Source organism: Accipiter gentilis, chromosome 6 (genome assembly GCF_929443795.1).
Source record: "Accipiter gentilis chromosome 6, bAccGen1.1, whole genome shotgun sequence".
NCBI lineage: Eukaryota > Metazoa > Chordata > Aves > Accipitriformes > Accipitridae > Astur > Astur gentilis.
The window spans coordinates 7,796,712-7,813,324 of record NC_064885.1 but is presented as its reverse complement, the minus strand read 5'-3'; the positions used below and the strand labels follow the sequence as shown (position 1 = coordinate 7,813,324).

At 62.1% G+C, this 16,613-nt stretch overlaps 2 protein-coding genes across 2 annotated transcripts; one reads left to right on the top strand and one right to left on the bottom strand.

The window, feature by feature from the left end:
- The first annotated feature begins 1,673 nt into the window (after window positions 1–1,673).
- Window positions 1,674–6,715, top strand: GAS2L2 (growth arrest specific 2 like 2). Its single transcript, XM_049802720.1, has 7 exons — window positions 1,674–1,787; window positions 1,895–2,264; window positions 2,917–3,155; window positions 3,271–3,378; window positions 3,973–4,069; window positions 4,439–4,712; window positions 4,880–6,715. Exons 2-7 carry the CDS (start codon window positions 1,907–1,909, stop codon window positions 6,090–6,092), a joined length of 2,289 nt encoding a protein of 762 aa, XP_049658677.1. The 5' UTR covers window positions 1,674–1,787; window positions 1,895–1,906; the 3' UTR covers window positions 6,093–6,715.
- Window positions 6,716–9,308: 2,593 nt separating this feature from the next.
- RASL10B (RAS like family 10 member B) lies at window positions 9,309–16,281 on the bottom strand. The gene is made up of 4 exons (XM_049803373.1): window positions 16,043–16,281; window positions 13,460–13,792; window positions 10,703–10,827; window positions 9,309–10,290 (listed from the first exon to the last, which is right to left on the bottom strand). Exons 2-4 carry the CDS (start codon window positions 13,673–13,675, stop codon window positions 10,020–10,022), a joined length of 612 nt encoding a protein of 203 aa, XP_049659330.1. The 5' UTR covers window positions 13,676–13,792; window positions 16,043–16,281; the 3' UTR covers window positions 9,309–10,019.
- Between the last annotated feature and the right edge of the window lie 332 nt (window positions 16,282–16,613).

Here is a 16,613-nt window from a genome sequence, read left to right as displayed (position 1 = left end):
AGATGGGGTCCCTGACACAGCAGGAAGCCCCCCAAGTTCACAAGAGGCTCCGTTTCAGTCCCGAGGTACAAGCACGTGCCTGGTAGATTTGCTTTTGCAGCAGCACCTGGGTGCTGGGGCAGCTCTGCCAGCCCTGGGTTAAGGAGGGAGTCTCTGACATTCCCAGCAGTGCCCACTCACCCGTGTAGTTATTTTCTTAAAGCCCCAGCTCCTGGAGTCACGCCATCCCTGGAGGAGCTCGGCTTTTGCCGAAGACCTCGCTGTCATGGGCAATTCAGGAAGAAGTTTGCAAGGGAGCACAGTGCAGAGAAAGCCCAAAGGCGGGCATGCAAATAAACCCCCCTCGTGCTTATTTTCTTTTTTTTTTTCAGAAAGAGGTTTGAGGGAGAGGATTGGTGGATTTGCTCTGTGAAGGGGGGTCCCGGGGAGCAGGGTCCTTGCGGTGACCTGCTCTGGCCCCAACTTTTGGAGGTGATGAGACCTCTCAGTTCCCTACAGCGAGATCAAGGGATGAGCCTGGGTTCAAGTGTCGGGATTTACACCCAAACGTGAGCAGCCACTAGCGTTTTTACCAGATGAAACGAAATGATGAGAGTACATGGCGATGCTCGGGATCAGCATGGGGGTGTTTCCTTGGGAATGCTGCCCTGGGGGTTGTGGCTGGGAGGAGCTGGTGGAGGGGGAGCCAGGGGACAGAGCGTGGGGGTCTGGGACTCCTTGGGACTGCTCGGCTCTCAGAGCACCCCCTTGCTCCACGTCTTGGTGGAAAGCACAGAGCAAGCAATGGCAGTGGTGTCTCTGTTGGTACCCTCTACCTCTTGCAGCTCTTCAGCCTCTTCCTCCTCTTCCTCTGGCTCTCTCCACTGGGACACTTCCAGGTCGCACAGAGACCCTGTGGGCCAGCTGAGACAAGGAGTTTGGAAGTCCGACCACCGTCAGGACCAGCTCTCTCCAAGTGATGTCTGCCCCAATCCCTACGGCTTTGGGAAGCTCTTACCTGAGGGTTTGGCTTTCCAGCTCCTGGTGTTGCTGTGCCCCAGGGTGCGTGTTGGGAGGGGAGGAGGGGTGCAGAGGGACTGGTCTAAGCACCACCAGAGGCTCAGAGGTCTTCACACCAGACCTGCACAAAGCTCAGCCTCTCTGCATCCCTCTGGGCACCCCACCCAGGGACGAGGGAGCCCTGCTCAGGGTCACCCATACTAGGGCTCTCCTGCTCGGGTGGGCTCCTCGCCACACCATGTTTGGGCTTGCAATGGCACACGGTGGCATCTCAGCAGAATGTCTGAGCCTGTAAAATGGGGGCAAAAATGTGGCTGCCTCAGGGCTATCAACTCAGGGGTACCGAGTCCTGAAGATGCATCCTGTAGGGCCCCCAGGTCACCCCACCTGTGGTGGACGTGGGTGCAGAGATGGTGGGGAGAGGGGGAAATCCCCCCCTCTTTTGGGGTTGGGAGCAATTTGGGATGCTGACGAGCTGCTCTCTAACTCCCTCCTGCCCTGGAGCTGGGGAGCCCGGGGGAAAATCCACCGCTGGGGCGGCTGGGGAAGAAGGAGCCGGGCTGCCGGAGGAGGAGCAGGCACTGAAGGGTTAACGGGGAGTGTTTGCAGCCTGTCCCTTGTCACCAAGGAGAAGGGAACAGCACTTGGGAAGGAAACAAAACACCCACTGCCCAGGAGGGTGATTTTCTTTCCCCACGCTGCATCACAGCCCTTGGACCCCGAGAAGGGCTCCCAGCACCGGGAGGACGGCGTCACCGTCCCGGGTGGCAGAGAGCAAGCGGCACCGGGTGAGTGTGGCTGCTGGGGAGGTGGGCTGGGCACACGGCCTGGGGGCAGCTTCCCACGTCCCCATCACCCATGTCTCCATCACCCCTTTCCCTCAACCTCCTCCCAGTCTTATGGCAAAATGTTGGGGCCGCCGGGCACCGTGGTGCGGAGCATCCGTCCCTACCAGTCCAGCGAGCAGTACCTCTACGCCATGAAGGAAGACTTGGCCGAGTGGCTGAAGGAGCTGTACGACATGGACATCGAGGTGGGCACTTTTGTGGAGGTGCTGGAGACGGGGGCCGTACTCTGCTCCCACGCCAACAACGTCACCCACGTGGCCGAGGAGTTCGCCCGCTCCTGCCCCGACGCGGCCCGCCACCTCCGCCTGCCCACCGCCGGCGTTGCCTGCAACCTCGCAGCACAGCCAGGCACCTTCCAGGCCAGGGACAATATCTCCAACTTCATCCAGTGGTGCAGGAAGGAGATGGATATTAAAGGTAAGATACCAGGCTCCAGCTGCCCTGTGTCCCCGTGTGCAATTCCCCTCCAGCTGCTCCTGGCATCACCCCAGGAGTTTTCCCATGTGTCCTCCAAAGCCAGTGCCACCCCAGCGCTGGGCAGCACGGTGCACATGCGTCCTTGAGCTGGGATTTCTTGCACAAGTTCCTCTGGGCTCGGCAGCAGCTTTGCAGGGTGCTGTCACTCGGCGGGCATGTTTGCTTGGGTGCAAATATGCGCTGGAGGGGTGGAAATGGAAAGGGTGTATGGCGCGGTATGGCCCTGCCATGCATGGCATGATCCTGGCTGTAAGGACATCAGAAGCAGTCCTGGCTCTGAGCAAAGGGTCTGTCACCCTGTCCACACCACCAGTGGATGCCTGGGAAGGGCATGGAGTGACATGTCCTCAGCACACCCAGCCACTGGGTTTTGTGGCTTTGGGATGCCATGAAACATATGGCAATGCCTTTGCATGTAGATGCCCAAGGGGAAGGCTCTTCCTCTGTTAATTTATCCCAACTCTTATTGGACCCAAGCGTATTCCTAGTGGGATGGCTCCAGGGAATAACATCCCTTTGGGTGGGTTTGGACTCCACCTGTGCCCCCCCTCGTCCCCTTTGTCCCCATCCCCACGTGCCTGCCCTGCCCCAGACGTCCTGATGTTCGAGACGGAGGACCTGGTGCTGAGGAAGAACGAGAAGAACTTCGTGCTGTGCCTGCTGGAGCTGGCGCGCCGTGCTGCCCGCTTCGGCATGCGCGCCCCGACTCTGGTGCAGATGGAGGAGGAGATTGAGGAGGAGCTCCGTCAGGAGCTGGACCTGCCGCCTGCGGACACCCCCCTGCCCCGGCCGCCCCGGAAACCACGGGACCTCCACAACCTCGACCAGATGGTACGGAGGGGCATGGGGCGAGATGGGGATGGAGGTGGAGATGATGGAGATAGGGGTGGCCGCCCCAGGACCTTTCCCAGGAGCCCTGGTGAGGACCCATCCCTACTGCCCACAGGTTCAGCACCTGGTGAGCCGCTGTACCTGCCCCGTCCAGTTCCCCATGATCAAGATATCCGAAGGGAAATACCGCGTGGGCGACTCTGACACCCTCATCTTTGTTCGGGTGAGTCTGCTTCACCCTGTGTTCTTGGAGCACGGGCGCCAGGAATCCTGCTCTGCTGCCACGAATCTTCTTCCAGAATCCATTCCCCAAATGGGGCCAATGTGGGGGTTTTTGACTCTTATCCCCAAAGCAGGGAAGCTCAGCCCTGCAGTACATGTTTGCATGGCTGTAACCATCCATGTCTATGGGAAAAAAACTTGCCATCCCGTGCCAAGCCAGAGCCAGGTCTTACCCAGCAGTGGGAACACTGGGATGCTCCGTCCCTGCCTGGGTCCGTCCCTAAGCCTGGCCTTCCCAAAGGGCTCAGCACATGACAGTAGAGGGGTTTTTTTTTCCAAAAGGCTCCCCACTCTCCTTGGGGTGATGAAATATTCCTGCCGGGGTGGCAGTGGAAGCTGAGACCATCCTGCCTCAGTGGTGCTGAGCCGGGGATGAAGCTGTCCTTTGGGAGACCTGGTGGCGCTTGGGGCAAACCCGTGGCTCTCCAAGCCCAGTTCTGCATGGTACCTCCAGGCTACTTAAAAAGAGGTGGGGGTCCAAGGGGTGCATCTCACGCACCTCTCCAGACCTCACGGCACACGGCATCCCTTGCAGATCCTGCGGGAGCACGTCATGGTGCGGGTCGGGGGCGGCTGGGACACGCTGGAGCACTACCTGGACAAGCATGACCCGTGTCGCTGCACCTCGCTCTGTGAGTCCCTGCGTCCCCAAACCCCGTGGCTCTGCCCCATGCCTGGGGTGAGGTGTGTGGGGGGGTTCTGTCGTGGGTCTTGCTGCTTCTGGGGCCGTTTGCGGGAGTGGGAGGCTTTGTTACCATGATGCCTCGTTGGCTTTGCTGGGCAATGTCTGGTTTTGGGGACTCTCTTTGGCTTTGGTGGCCACTAGAGGTCACGGCAGACTTTTGGATGGAGCCAGACCCCAAAAGCCCCTTTGCAGGGAACGCCAGTTTGCACCCGCATCCCCGGGAGGCTGGATGTTGAGCAGCGGCTGGGTGGGTTGCGTTCGTGGGTGGGTGCAATGACCAGGGGTGCTGAGCCCCCCGCTCCCGTTCTCCCCACAGCTCACAAACAAGCCTGGAAAACCAGGAACCCCCAGCAGCAAGTACAGCATGAGATCTGGCTGTGCCCAACCTCGAAGGCAGCCGCCCGCGGCCAGCCCCAGCCCACGCTGCTGGTCAGCCGCTCGCAGAGTCCCCTGCCTCCAGTCGCTTGGGGGTCCCGTGTCACCCCCGGCCCCCGGTCCCCTGCCACCCCTTCGCCGGAGGGCTCGGGTCACCCACCGGGTGCCAGCCCTCGCCGGGAGCCAGCGCAGCTCCGGGGGGTCCCTTCAGGCAGGTAAGCGGTGTAGAGATGCTTCGTGCCCCAAACTGCCTGGTTTCAGACTAGTTTTTCTCACGTCCCTGAATTATTTTATCCCTCCCTTACGGAGGTGCCCAGCAGCCGGCTGGATGGAGGGGGGACGCAGCAGCTCCCGGGCCCTTCTCCGCTCTCTCTCCTTGCAGGACATGGGAGCCACCGGCTGCCGTTTTGGGGAGGCAGCCACCACCGTCCGGGTCACCCGCTCGACCCAGCTCCCTCGGCCGTGGGGCGATGTGCCGGGCGCCCACCCCTTCCCGCCTGGCCCCAGGCACACGGGACAGCGTGGGGGTCCGCAACGCGCCGTGTGGGAGCACCCCGGGAAAAACCCTCGTGACACCGCCACGGGGCAGGTCCATGGCACCCAGCACCAGGCTGACATCTCGAAAAATCACCCAGCAAGGAGGCAAATCTTCTGTGGCAGCTGCCATGCCCCAAGAAGGGGGGGTCCCTGCTGTGGCAACAGCCCGTGCCCCCAGCCCCATCAAGGTTCGTGCCCCCGTCCTGCACCAGGATGCCCACGGAGACTCACAGAGCCAGAAAAGCCCGCGGGAAGGGAGCCAGGGAGCTCTTGGCCGGGGCCAACCGCCCTCACCCCGAAATTCCTTCAGCCAGCCTCTGAAACAGGACGGCAGCGTTAAATCCCCCATCAGAGCCAGCCCGGCGGTCTGCCGGCCCCCCAGCCCTCCGGCTCATTTTGCAGCTGGGTGCAAGGTCTGCGATGCTGGCGGGGGTCCCCAGGGAACCCAGCAGTGCCACCCAGCCCCAAGTTCAAGGGCTGGGGGTGCTGAGGGACCTGGGGTGCCAGCGGACAAACCGGGGGGAGCCTGTGGCCCCAGCGGAGGGAAGGAGGGTCTCCAGGGATGCTGGGGACACGTGCAGCCCCCCGGCTACGGCAAGGTGGTAGAGGAGCTCTCCCGTGGGAGGCAACCCCTGCGCCCCGTGGGGCTGGGGAACTGGGTCCCCAAAACGCACCCGCAAGCCGCCCCGCAGCCCACCACCCTCCCGGCTGGGGGGGAGGTGGAGGTGCCGGCAGCGGGGGGTCAGACCCCACGGGGACCCAGGGCCAGCAACGTCCCCAAGCCCCGGCGGTGCCTGAAGAAACCCGAGCGCGTGCCCTCCATCTACAAGCTGAAGCTGCGGCCCAAGGCTCGTCCCCGGCGGGACCACAGGCCGGGCAAGCGCCCCTCGCGTATCCCCACCCCGCTGGGCCAGCGCCCACCAGCCCCCCGGGGCCAGCATCACCCCCCGGGACCACCCCGGCACCCCCAGCCCAGTGGCACCCGCTCCGGGGCCAAGCCCTCGCCGGCCGACAGCGGTGCCTGGCTGACCGAGGATGACGAGGAGGCGTGGGTCTGACCCCCCCAGTCCCGAGTTTTGGTGGGGACGGACCCCCTCCCTCATCCGAAGGTGGGAGAGATGCTGAAGCCGGAGCTGCGGTGCTTGAGGTCAACGTGGGCAGGGCGATGGATTTGGTCCCAGGCAACCCGGGGGGCGGAGGGGGGGGGGGTCGTCCCCTCCTTGCTCTTTGGAGCTGCACCCCCTCCTTCCCTGTGGGGTTTTGTTTTTTGGACTGGTAATTCTCCTCCTCAACAGGTGCTCTTGTACTGGTTTGGGTGGAAAAATCCAGCCCCAAATGGAGAGAACGGGGCACTTTCTGCAGGGAAGAGGGGTGTAGCCAGCACCTACCGTGTCCCCGAAAGCGGGGACACCCTGTACCTGGCACCCAAGTGTGCAAACCATCTTGTACCTCAGTCTTCCCCATCTGTACAATGGGCCTAACGATCCTCATGTCCTACAGCACCAAGAGCCTTCATGAATGTTTGAGTCTCTCAGGTTAGGGGGGGGTCACAGGAGGTGACCCTTGCTGAGCTCCGTGGGCTTCCTTACGGGTGAAGGTGGGAGACGCGGGGGGGGTCGGTGGTCACCTCGGCGGTGATGGTGGGGGTGATGGCTGTCACCAAGGCTCACTGCAGGCGCCGCCGTACTCCAGAGCCTGCAGCCGTGGCCCCAGCAATGTTGTTTGTGCAATAGAGATATACCAAAGCTCTTCTGTTCCAGCATCTTTTCTGGGTGGGTAGGGAGGCAGAGAGGATAATCCTGACGGGGGGGGGGGGGGGGGTGTCACGGCTGACGAAGGGGATTCATGCCGCTGGTCTGTGCGTACAGCAAACATCCCTCTGAAAGCCCCCCCGGGGGCCAGAAGAGCCCCGTTTTCCAAAAGAGCGTGAAGCCAGACCCACACCCCCTGCAGAGGAGCGGGAAGGGCGAGCATCCCCGGTGCCCTGGGGATGCAAAACCTGCTTGCAAAAACTACTCCTTTCGCAGGGGAGAAACAAATTCCCCCACCCTGGACCACTGCCTCTCACAGAAGGACTGCGAGAGCGGCAGCGGGGCGGCGAGAAATCGGGTGCCACGGGCAAAGAGCAGCAAAGCGGGTACAGAACAAGGGGGGACAGACCTGATTTTTAATTCGATTTCAAAGAAGGGGGTGCAGGGCGTTACAGGCGGTGTAGACACCTCGGGAATCTCCGACAAGAAGTCCAGGGGAGGAAAGGAAAGCCAAGTCCAGGCAACTGGGACGCTCACCGGGGCAGGAGGAGGAGGATTAGGAGGAGAGGGAAGCATTCTTGCCAGGACTGGACTGAACCCAGGCATCGCCTCCTGCAGCACCTTGCGCACGGGGAGGGGGGGACAGGAACCCAGCGCTGCCCCGGGGACAGCGGTGGGGACAACCTCAGCCTCTCCCAGGCTCAGGAGCAGGTTATTTTTAGCAGGACCAGGGTGGCATCGGGCGAGCGGTAACACTTTGTACTAAGGGTGTGAGCAGGGGCAAGGCGCGGGTCGCTTGTAGCTGCTGCTGTGCTCCTGGCTGCTCTGATCCCCGCGAGCCTGGCCACACGCCGGACCTCCCTGCCTCGGTTTCCCTGCCTGCACCCGGTGGGTACCACCACCTACCCCCTCCTGGGCTCTTGGGAAAGTAGCTCTTTGTAGCCCTCATTTTCTCGGGAGCTGGGAAATGCTGTCAAAGCAGTGAGAGTTATCATTACTAATATAACTTTCTCTGTCTATAAAGTACAATAGAATATAACAATTGTATTTATAACCTTTTTTTTTTTTTTTTTTTTTCCAAAATACTAAATAGATGCTATAAAAACCTGTAACTAATTGTGCTATAAACTGCAGGCTACAGGGTTATAACAAACAATGTATTGGCTTAGTCGTTGATATGTATACGTCGGAGCACTTTAGAAATGCTTTATTATTAGCATTTACCAAGGAGTTTCCTTCTCAAACAATTTGGAGGGATAAAGCTAGCCAGAGACCAATAACGTGGACTTACAAGTGTTAATAAATCCTGATGAGATGAGGTCGGGGGGACCGGTGGCGAAGCCCCGTAGGTTTGCCGTGAAGGCGAGGGATGATGATGGATGCCACTGCCCTTCCCCGGCCTGGGCTCTCGCAGCCACCTGACATGGACCCATGTCCCCCCATCACCTTTTCTCTTTTTTTTCCTTTTTTTTTTTTTTTTTTTTTTTTGGAGCGAGGGGAATGGGGTTTGGTTCTCAAAGCGGCTGCTGGGGATGGGAAGGGAGGAGCAGGGTGACCCCCAACCCTGCGGCATTGGGGCTGCAGGGCAGCGCACGGCCCCGGCGGCAGGGATGGGGCGGTGAAACGCACCGTGCCGGAGCTCACCTGGACCTACTCTTAATAGAAAGTGTTACCGAGAGCACAGCGGTGCTTCTGTGAGATGGAAACCTGGCCGCGGGGGTGAAGAGATGGGGCTGGCGTCCTTTTGCCTTACTGCCCAGAGCGATGCTGAATACCTGCATTGCCTTCTTACACCAGAAATCACCGAGATGGTTTTGCCGGAGGATGACCGGCCTCACATGGCATTTCCCCGTGTCCCACAGGGAGCAGCCAAGAAAGAAGAACCCCAACCCCCTCGGCCTCTTGCTCACCCCTCGCCGGCACACCGCCCCAACACCGTTTCCTAACAGGGACTGCACTTTGCCACCCGCCCTGCAGGACAAGAAGCAGGTGAGCTGCAAGTCTGGTGTAAAAACAAGCTGAAAGATTAAAAAAAAAAAAAAAAAAAAAAATAAAAATTATGGGGGTCTCACTTTCCTATTAGGGCTATGCAGAGAAAAAAAAAAAAAAGGAATGCAAGTGGAATTGCAACTCCAGCTCCCTATTGCTTTGGAGGCTGCCTTCGCACCGCCGCCATCTCATGCGGACGGAGGCAAGCGTCGCTGTGGGAAAGCCCGGCGCAGGTTGGACCCATCTCACGGCACCGCTGGCAGGGTGCGACGGCATGGGAGGAGGGCTGCCCGCCTGCCCGGGAGACGCCGGGGATTTGGGTCAGAGCCGTGCAAAGCCGGTCGCCCGCTAAGCCCGGGATGCGAGGTAGCGAAGGGGTGACCTGCCTGGCAAGGAGTGTTTTGAGATTATTTGGTGTTCGACAGGCTGGTGGGGGAGGAGAAGCCTTCCTTGGCTGAACCAGGGCAGAAGGGGGACTCTAAAGCCCTGGGAAAGCAGCGCCCGGCACCCCAGGGGATGTAAGGGGCAGGATGGGGGCTTTTTTTTTTTTTTTTTTCCTTTCTTGCTTTCATCCAGAAATTCCACTTGGAAATCTGGCCCAACTGAGCCAAAAAAGAGCCCCTGTAACCTGGCCTCTTGCCGGAGGCTGCTCTGCCCTCCGAGGGGAGAAACCTCAGCTCCGCAGGGAGGAAAACAGGACTTCCATCTCCACCGTGCCCCAGGGATGGAGCCACCCCCGGCGCATCGGGACACAGGCGCCGGGCAATTTCCTTCCAGGGGGGCAGGTGACGGCAGGCAGCGGCAAGCGTTGCCCCTGCGATGCCGGGGCAGGAGCCGGCAGGGACGGACCCGACAGCCAACCTCTGGGCACCGGCTGAGGCATCTCCTCCGCTCCTCCCCGGTGCCACGGCAGCGTTTCAGGCACGGCAGAGACACTAAACCCCCAGGACGGTTTTGGCCCCGAGCGCTGGAGGCTCAGGGAGGGCTCGGGGTTTTAGCCGAAGTCCTCCCTCACCTCTTGCTACCTCCAGGAACCATTCTGCCCATCCGCTCCGACCCACCAGTGGCCACCGCATCACCCTGCCCAGCACCGCCCAAGGCGCACCGTCCCCCAAATGTCACCGTGGGGTGCCAGCGCCGGTGGGGAAGCAAACCTCGAGGTGCCTCCGGCACAGCTCCCACCGCGGCGTCACCCTCCCGGAGAACGGCCCGGGGCGAGGGGGGTCCGTCGGGGCAGGGGGGGGCTCACATGATGGTGCATCGGTTCCTGCGCAGGGCACCCTGGAAGCGGATGGTGGTGTGGACGTGCTTGCAGCGGGCGCAGCCCACGCTCTTCAGGAGCTCGCTGAAGAGCAGCAGGATGTGCCAGTTGTACTTGGCCGAGCACTCGATGTAGCCGCACTTCCACGTCTTCTTCACCAGGTTGGAGACGTTCCAGCGCGGGATCACCCGGCCCCGTTGCAGGTCCCGCTTGTTGCCCACGATGATGATGGGCGTCTCCGAAGTGCCGATGACCCTGGAGAGCGGGGGGTGGTGAGGGAGGACAGAAGGGGATGGGGCACAGCATGACAACCGACATACCCGTCCCAAACTGGCTTTTGGCTTTGGCTTGCCAAGAGGGACGTGCCTCCTCTTGGCCTGTCCCCTTGTCCCTCTTCGTGGCCGGCCACCCACCGTGCCAACCCCAGCTGCTTTCCCAGGGATGGCTGCCCTCGCCCATGGCGGGGTACCTGCCTGGGGTCCTGCTCCTTCTCCTGCCCCTGGGTCCAGTTTTGCTTTTGCTTTCGGGCTCCCAGCCCTGCAAGGGGGCTTTGTCCCAGTCTGTAATATCTCATCTCCGATGGCAAGAGCAGGGGAGCGCTGGGGCGAGCCCTACGGCCCTGCCGGCAGCCCCAGGGGGATGTACCCTCCGGCAAAGTGGTCCCTACCTCGTTTCCAGGATCTGCTGGCGGATGGTTTTGATGTACTCGAAGCTGTCAAAGCAACAGATGTCATAGACCAGGATGTAGGCATGGACGCTCCGGAGCCCCCTGCAACACACGTCCGCCCACTCCTGCAAGGTGCAGAGAGGGATCAATCCTGGCTCAGCCCCGTCGCCGTGCCCGGGGGATGCCCCGCACTGCTTCGGGGCTGGGCACGTCAAGGAGGCTGCTACGCCGGCAGGTAGCAAGGGGTAAGACAAGCTCTCCGGCCCTGACACCCAGCACCGATCCCACCTCTGCTCTGCCCTGACCCATCCCTGCAGCATCTGCGTTGGTCCCCCGCAGCCCTCCAGTCATCCCCCCATCTCTGGGGATCCTTTATCCCCCTCGTTAATCCAGAGGAGAGATAACGGGATTTGTCAGCCCCAATTCCTCTCTCCAGCGAGGATTACAGCCTGCCTAACGCACAGCCACCCAGAGGTGAGCTGGGAGCGGGGCTGACATCCCCCCGCCCTGGATGTAAAAGCTTCATCCTCCAGAGCTGCTAATTAGGTGTGTTAATTAGTAATGCATCCTGGTTTTGGGGCAGGGCAGGTGAAGAGGATGTTGAGGGGGGCTGGGGATGATGGACCAGCAGGTCCGTGGGTAAGAGAGGGAAGGCGATAGCAGGGCTGTTTGGAGGGGACATGGGGACAGGAGAGGAGCAGCCGCTGCTTGGGAGTGGGATCTGCGAGAGCAAGGTCAGGAGCCAGAGCAGAGGCAGTCAGGGGTGGCCTCTCCACAGCCAAAATTTGGAGCTGTAAGAAATGCCTGTTGTTAGGAAAGCTTTGGGTTTCCAGGAATAACAGGATTTTTTTTTTTTTTTTTTTTTCCCATGCTATAGAAGTGAAAATCTGCCTTGCTTCCAGCCACTTTCCCAGCCCAGCAGTGGTACCGGGAATGGCAGCCCATGCAGACAGCACCACGAACTCTCCTGAGCACCGCTGGAGAGGAGAAAGATGCACCAAGGAGGAAAGGCATCACTTGTCCCTGAGCAAACCTCTTCAGTACGATGAATCATCCCTTTCTGAGTTTATCATTGGAATGAGGCAAAACAAGAAGACCTAGGACCAAAGGGAACTGGGGAAAGGAAAGTTTTGGGGTGCAGGTTGGTCTCCATCGCAAACCACGGCACGGGAAGGAGCTGGGAGCGAGCGGCATGACACAGCCCCTCTCCTGTCCACCGAGGAGAGGAGATGATGTGTAGCTCCTCGGTATCACAGAGATGCAGGCGGATGAAGCAGCAGTGTCTCAGGTTACTCTGAGTCCTGATACACCTGGGAGATCGACAAATTGCAGCTATTTCACCACGCTGGGGTGCAGCTTGCTCCGGCGCCGTGACGTTGGGATGGTTTTCCCCGTGCAGGGCGGGTTTCCTGGGATGCTCAGGGCTAGAGGACGATCGCACTGTGCATCCCGCCTGGCCCTATGTGGGAGAGGGGAGCCACCGACTCCTGCTCCTCTCCCAGGACACAACCGCAGGGATGCTGCTCCGGAGCACGGAGCAGAGCCCAGCAATGCTCCCCAGCAGATAGAGCCGTATCCCCCGCTCTGGTCCTCTCCTTTCCCCTCGGAGCCGTCCCTCTGACCACCCTCTCTTCCCTGGAAACCTCCATCTGTTCCCACCAGCCGCCTCCTCTTGAGCGCAGCAAGGCGGGGAGTTAATCGAGTATGTTAGCATCGGCTGCTGTGTCAATAAATTACTCTTTGCTATTTCGGGCTGTCTCTCGCGTTGACCTTTCGTTCCCCGCACACACCGATTAATTTTTAAACTTCCTCCTCGCCCCCAGAGTGCTCACTTCACCTCCTGCCCAGCGGCACAGGGGAAACTTGGAGCACTACAAGGCCCCTATAACCCCGTCCCTGTCTGGCAGGGGAGCAATATAATTCTATTGATTAAAAATAGAAGACAGCCCAGCTCCCGTGGAGGTGCTCCACCGGTGGCCTTGCCCTCCGGCGCGGCTGCGGCCACGGCTGGGCATCTCCAGCTCCTTTCCCCACAGCAGCGGCACAAGTTGTGTCCCTGGGACGAGGCTATGGCATGAGCTTAAAATCCTCTTTTTCCCCACTAAACGCACCGAAGCGGTCGGCACTGGTGCCAAAGCTTTCCAACCCCACGCTGCCCTTTGGGGCTGTTTTGGAAGCACGTGAGAGTGCTGGGGGTTTGAGGAGGAGTTGGTGGGCTCAGCACCCCGGGGACAAACCCAGGCAGTGCTGGGGGGTGACAGCCACCCCGGGAGGGGACGAGCAGCCCCGCTCCTCTGCCTGGCTCAGGCAGTGGGTGCATCGGGGTTTGGGTCTCCAGGAACTCGTGGTTTTCACCCGAATACTCTGGCCACGCTCCCCCAGCCCTTTGCTGGTGCCAGCTCTGACAACCGTGGAACTGGATCCCAGTGCTCCAGGATCCACCGCCCGGCTGGACGGGGCCGTGGGCATGGCCAGAGCCACGGTCCTTGGAGTGGGATGCCGTCCTTCCTGCGTTTGCTGTCATTTTAGGTGAAAAAGCTTTAAAAGCCACTTTATCCTGGGCCAGCTCAGCCAGTAGCCGTGAGGATGCGAGCCCTCGCACTGGCTTTTAGCAAGCAAACCCCGACATGGAGGGAGAAACGTCCCCCAAAGAGGAGGAACCGGGACCCCGCAGTGCCATACAGCGAAACCCCACGGACGTCACCGGAGACGCCCCAACGTGGAGGTCCCATCGCACCGAGCCGGGTGCGCCCCTACCTGCAGGGTGTTGACGGGGAAGGCGGTGATGGGGGGGAAGTCCATGATCTGCAGGTCGTGGACGTGGCCGTTCATGACGACGGCGGGCAGGTAGACGCGGCGGGCCGTGGTGGGCACGCAGACCTCGCTGAACTCGTTGTAGAGGAACTGCCGGACTATGGCACTCTTGCCCACGCCCTGGGCTCCCAGCACGGCGATCTTGAACGTTGCCACCATGCCGCCGCGCGCCGGCCGCTGCCCCGGTGCTGCCCCTGCGGTGCCGAGGCTGCATATTCCCGCGCAGGGGGCCTCAGCCCCATTCAGGATGCATTTCCCCTCCGGGACAGCCCGTCACTGCAAGGCCAAGGAGAAGCTGGTCAGACCCTAGAAATACCCTGGCAGACCCCACTATTGCTTCAGGTGAGATTTTTTTCCAAGCAGGAGCTCACGGAAAAGGGTTCTAGCTGTCCTCGGGGAGCAGGAGCATCCCCCAGGGCTGGGCAACGTCCTCAGCGGGTTCCTCGGCACCGCGAGACCTCAGGGCCCCCCTCGGAGGCTCTCACCCTGCAGAGCCAAGGAGAGCCAGGATTTGAGCAAGTTTCATCCCAGGAGGGTTCTCACGGGCACATTCAGCCCTTTCCGTACCACAGCAAGGAAACCTCCGGGAAAGGGTCTGTCTGCAGCTCAGGGTTTGCCCAGCTCCGGCAGCAGCAGGGTCCTGGGCTGTGCTGGGGACTTGTCCCATAGCGCCCGTGGGGACCGTCACCAGCTGCTCCGTCCCGCTGCTGCCCTAAGCCGGGAATCCATCTTCTCTCCGCTTGGACAGCCAGAATTGCCTTTTGCTGGGGCGGGGGCGGGGGGAATTACTCTGCGCCTGCGAGCGACATCTTTAATGTTTAATTTCAGGCTTTGAGCGGTTTGGCAATTAACTTGATGGAGGCTAATTTCCGAGCCAGCTGATGGGGTGAGCCCACAAGCTGCTGGCACACGTGCTGAGGCCGGAGGTGCCCCGGGGCAGGGCCACGTGTGCGGGGGTACACGGGGTGATAACCCCCACACAAGGATGCAGCAGCTGAGTCTGAGGAGTCCAAACGCCAGCTGGCACCGAATTCCCGACCAGGGACTTCGATGGCAACAGCAAGGGTGAGGCACTGGGTGCCACTTTTTCGCTTGCTCCCATCGCTAGGAAGCGGCTTGTGCTTTATCCCAAAGTGCGGATGGATGCTTTTAACCGATTTGCGATGCTCTGGTCCGTTTTCCCTGAAAACCATCCCCAAAGCACAGGCCAGCGGTCCCTGAGCTGGCAGAAGGAGGCAGGTTCAAACCATCCTGTCCTGCCTGTTTGCTGGAGGTTATACGCCCCGGGGAGAGCCTGGCCGTGGAGGTTCTTGCTGCTGGGTGCCGGGGAGGCCGAGCCTCCCGCGGTCCCCCAAGCTGGGCCACGGCTCGCACCATCCTTGCAGGCAGGGCCTGATCCAGCCCCAGGGCAGCAGGGTGGGTTTGTGCCCAGAGCCGGGGACCACGGCACGCTGCGCTGCTGGGACCATCCCCTGGGGTGCTGACCGTGCTCTCGGGGACCAGCTCGCCCCAGCCCCAACAGCGGGAGCGTTTCTGTGCCACACGCAGGGAAAGACGGGGGGATGCGGGACCCCCCAGCCGCAGCCCTACCGGGGGGCCTTTCTCCACCAGCAGAAAGCACTGTCATTGCAAGTCCCGGGGGGGGCCACTCTGCTGCAGGGACATCCCCGTCCCCTCAAACCCTTCCTCCTCGCAGAAGCAAGCCCAGCTCCTCTGCGGGGCCGGTGGGTGACGGAGGGACACAGCGAGAGACCCAGCACCCACAGGGCTACCCTGAACTGCGGAGCGGGCTGAGCTCTTGCCATACCACCCCAAAATCCAAAACAGGGCCCGCGTACGGGGAAAGCCGGCTTCATGGGGCCCGGAAAGCAGGGCTTGCACCCCAAAGCATCCGAGGCCGACCCGAGGGTTCCCGGCCCCGCGAGCATCTCCTGCCAGCGTGTCACCGTGGGAAACTGAGGCGCAGCAAGGGGACGCAAACCGGGGCGGCCCCGCGGGATGGTGGCGGAGCGGGGGAGCAGCCGGGGGGGCCCCAGATGCTCGGCACAAGGCCGAGCTGGGCGGGTTGCAGGGCCGGGCGGGGGTTCGCGGGGCGCTCCCGGGAAGGATGCTGACCCGGTCCCCGCCGCCACCGGGGGCAACCGGAGGAGCGAGCCCTGACACCCCCCACCCCCCACCCCCCCCCCAGCCCGGTGGGGAGAGGGCGGCGGCAGCACCCCCCACCCCGCACCCCGCATCCCGCACCCCGCATCCCGCATCCCGACCCTCCCGGCTCTCGCCGCGGCGGGCGGCGCAACATCCCCGGTACCGGGATGGGGATGCTGGGGCTGGAGGAGGTCGGGGGGGGACACACACACGCCCCCCCCCATCTTCCCCCCCGCCAGCCGGGGGAGCACCGGCGCTCAACTTTCGCTGGGCCCCCCCGCCGCTTCCCACCCACCCTCCCCCCCTCCGGGCCGTGCCCAGCAGCAACTTTGCCCCCCTCCTCCATTCCCGGTGCCCCCCCCCCCCCCCCCCCCCCCATACCTTGCAGCGGCGGCCCGGGCCGGCGGTGCCCCGGCGGGCGGTGGAGCCATGCGGCGAGCCCGGTGCGGGGCGGGCGGCCCCGCTGCAGAGCCCCGGTCCGACCCGGCCCGGTCCCCGCCCGGCTCGGTGTTACCGAGGGGGGCACCGGGCGGGGAACGTGACCGTCGTTGGGTCGTAAAACCCGGCCGGGGTACGGGGAGGGGGCTGGAGGAGAGGGGAGAGGCAGGGGGAGGTAGGCAGAACCCTGGGAGGTGGAGGTGGGGGGGGGGGGGGACCGGGAATGGAGGCAGTGCCCGGGGAAGAAAGGGGGGGGGGGGGATGCAGGGAATGCCCGGGTGGAGAGGCAGGCAGTGCCTGGAGAGGGATGCAGGCAATGTTCAGGCAGGGAGGCAGGCAATGTTCAGGCAGGGATGCAGGCAGAGATGCCCGGGAGCGATGCAGGCAGTGCCCGGGGAGGGAAGGAGGTTCTGCCCAGGCGGGGATGCAGGGGATGCCCGGGGAGGGATGCAGGCAGCGCTCGGGAAAGGAGGCAGGGAATACCCAGACCCGGTCGCAGGAAGCCGGGAGGGAC

Bases quoted from the DNA above. Each gene is read 5' to 3' on its own strand.
- RASL10B (XM_049803373.1), bottom strand. From the start codon at position 13,675: ATGGTGGCAACGTTCAAGATCGCCGTGCTGGGAGCCCAGGGCGTGGGC. The intron at 10,828-13,459 runs GTAGGGGCGCAC...TGCACCTTGCAG, and splicing joins TCCCCGTCAACACCCTGCAG to GAGTGGGCGGACGTGTGTTG. The intron at 10,291-10,702 runs GTAGGGACCACT...CCCGCTCTCCAG, and splicing joins CAGCAGATCCTGGAAACGAG to GGTCATCGGCACTTCGGAGA.
- GAS2L2 (XM_049802720.1), top strand. From the start codon at position 1,907: ATGTTGGGGCCGCCGGGCACCGTGGTGCGGAGCATCCGTCCCTACCAG. The intron at 2,265-2,916 runs GTAAGATACCAG...GCCCTGCCCCAG, and splicing joins GAAGGAGATGGATATTAAAG to ACGTCCTGATGTTCGAGACG. The intron at 3,156-3,270 runs GTACGGAGGGGC...TACTGCCCACAG, and splicing joins TCCACAACCTCGACCAGATG to GTTCAGCACCTGGTGAGCCG.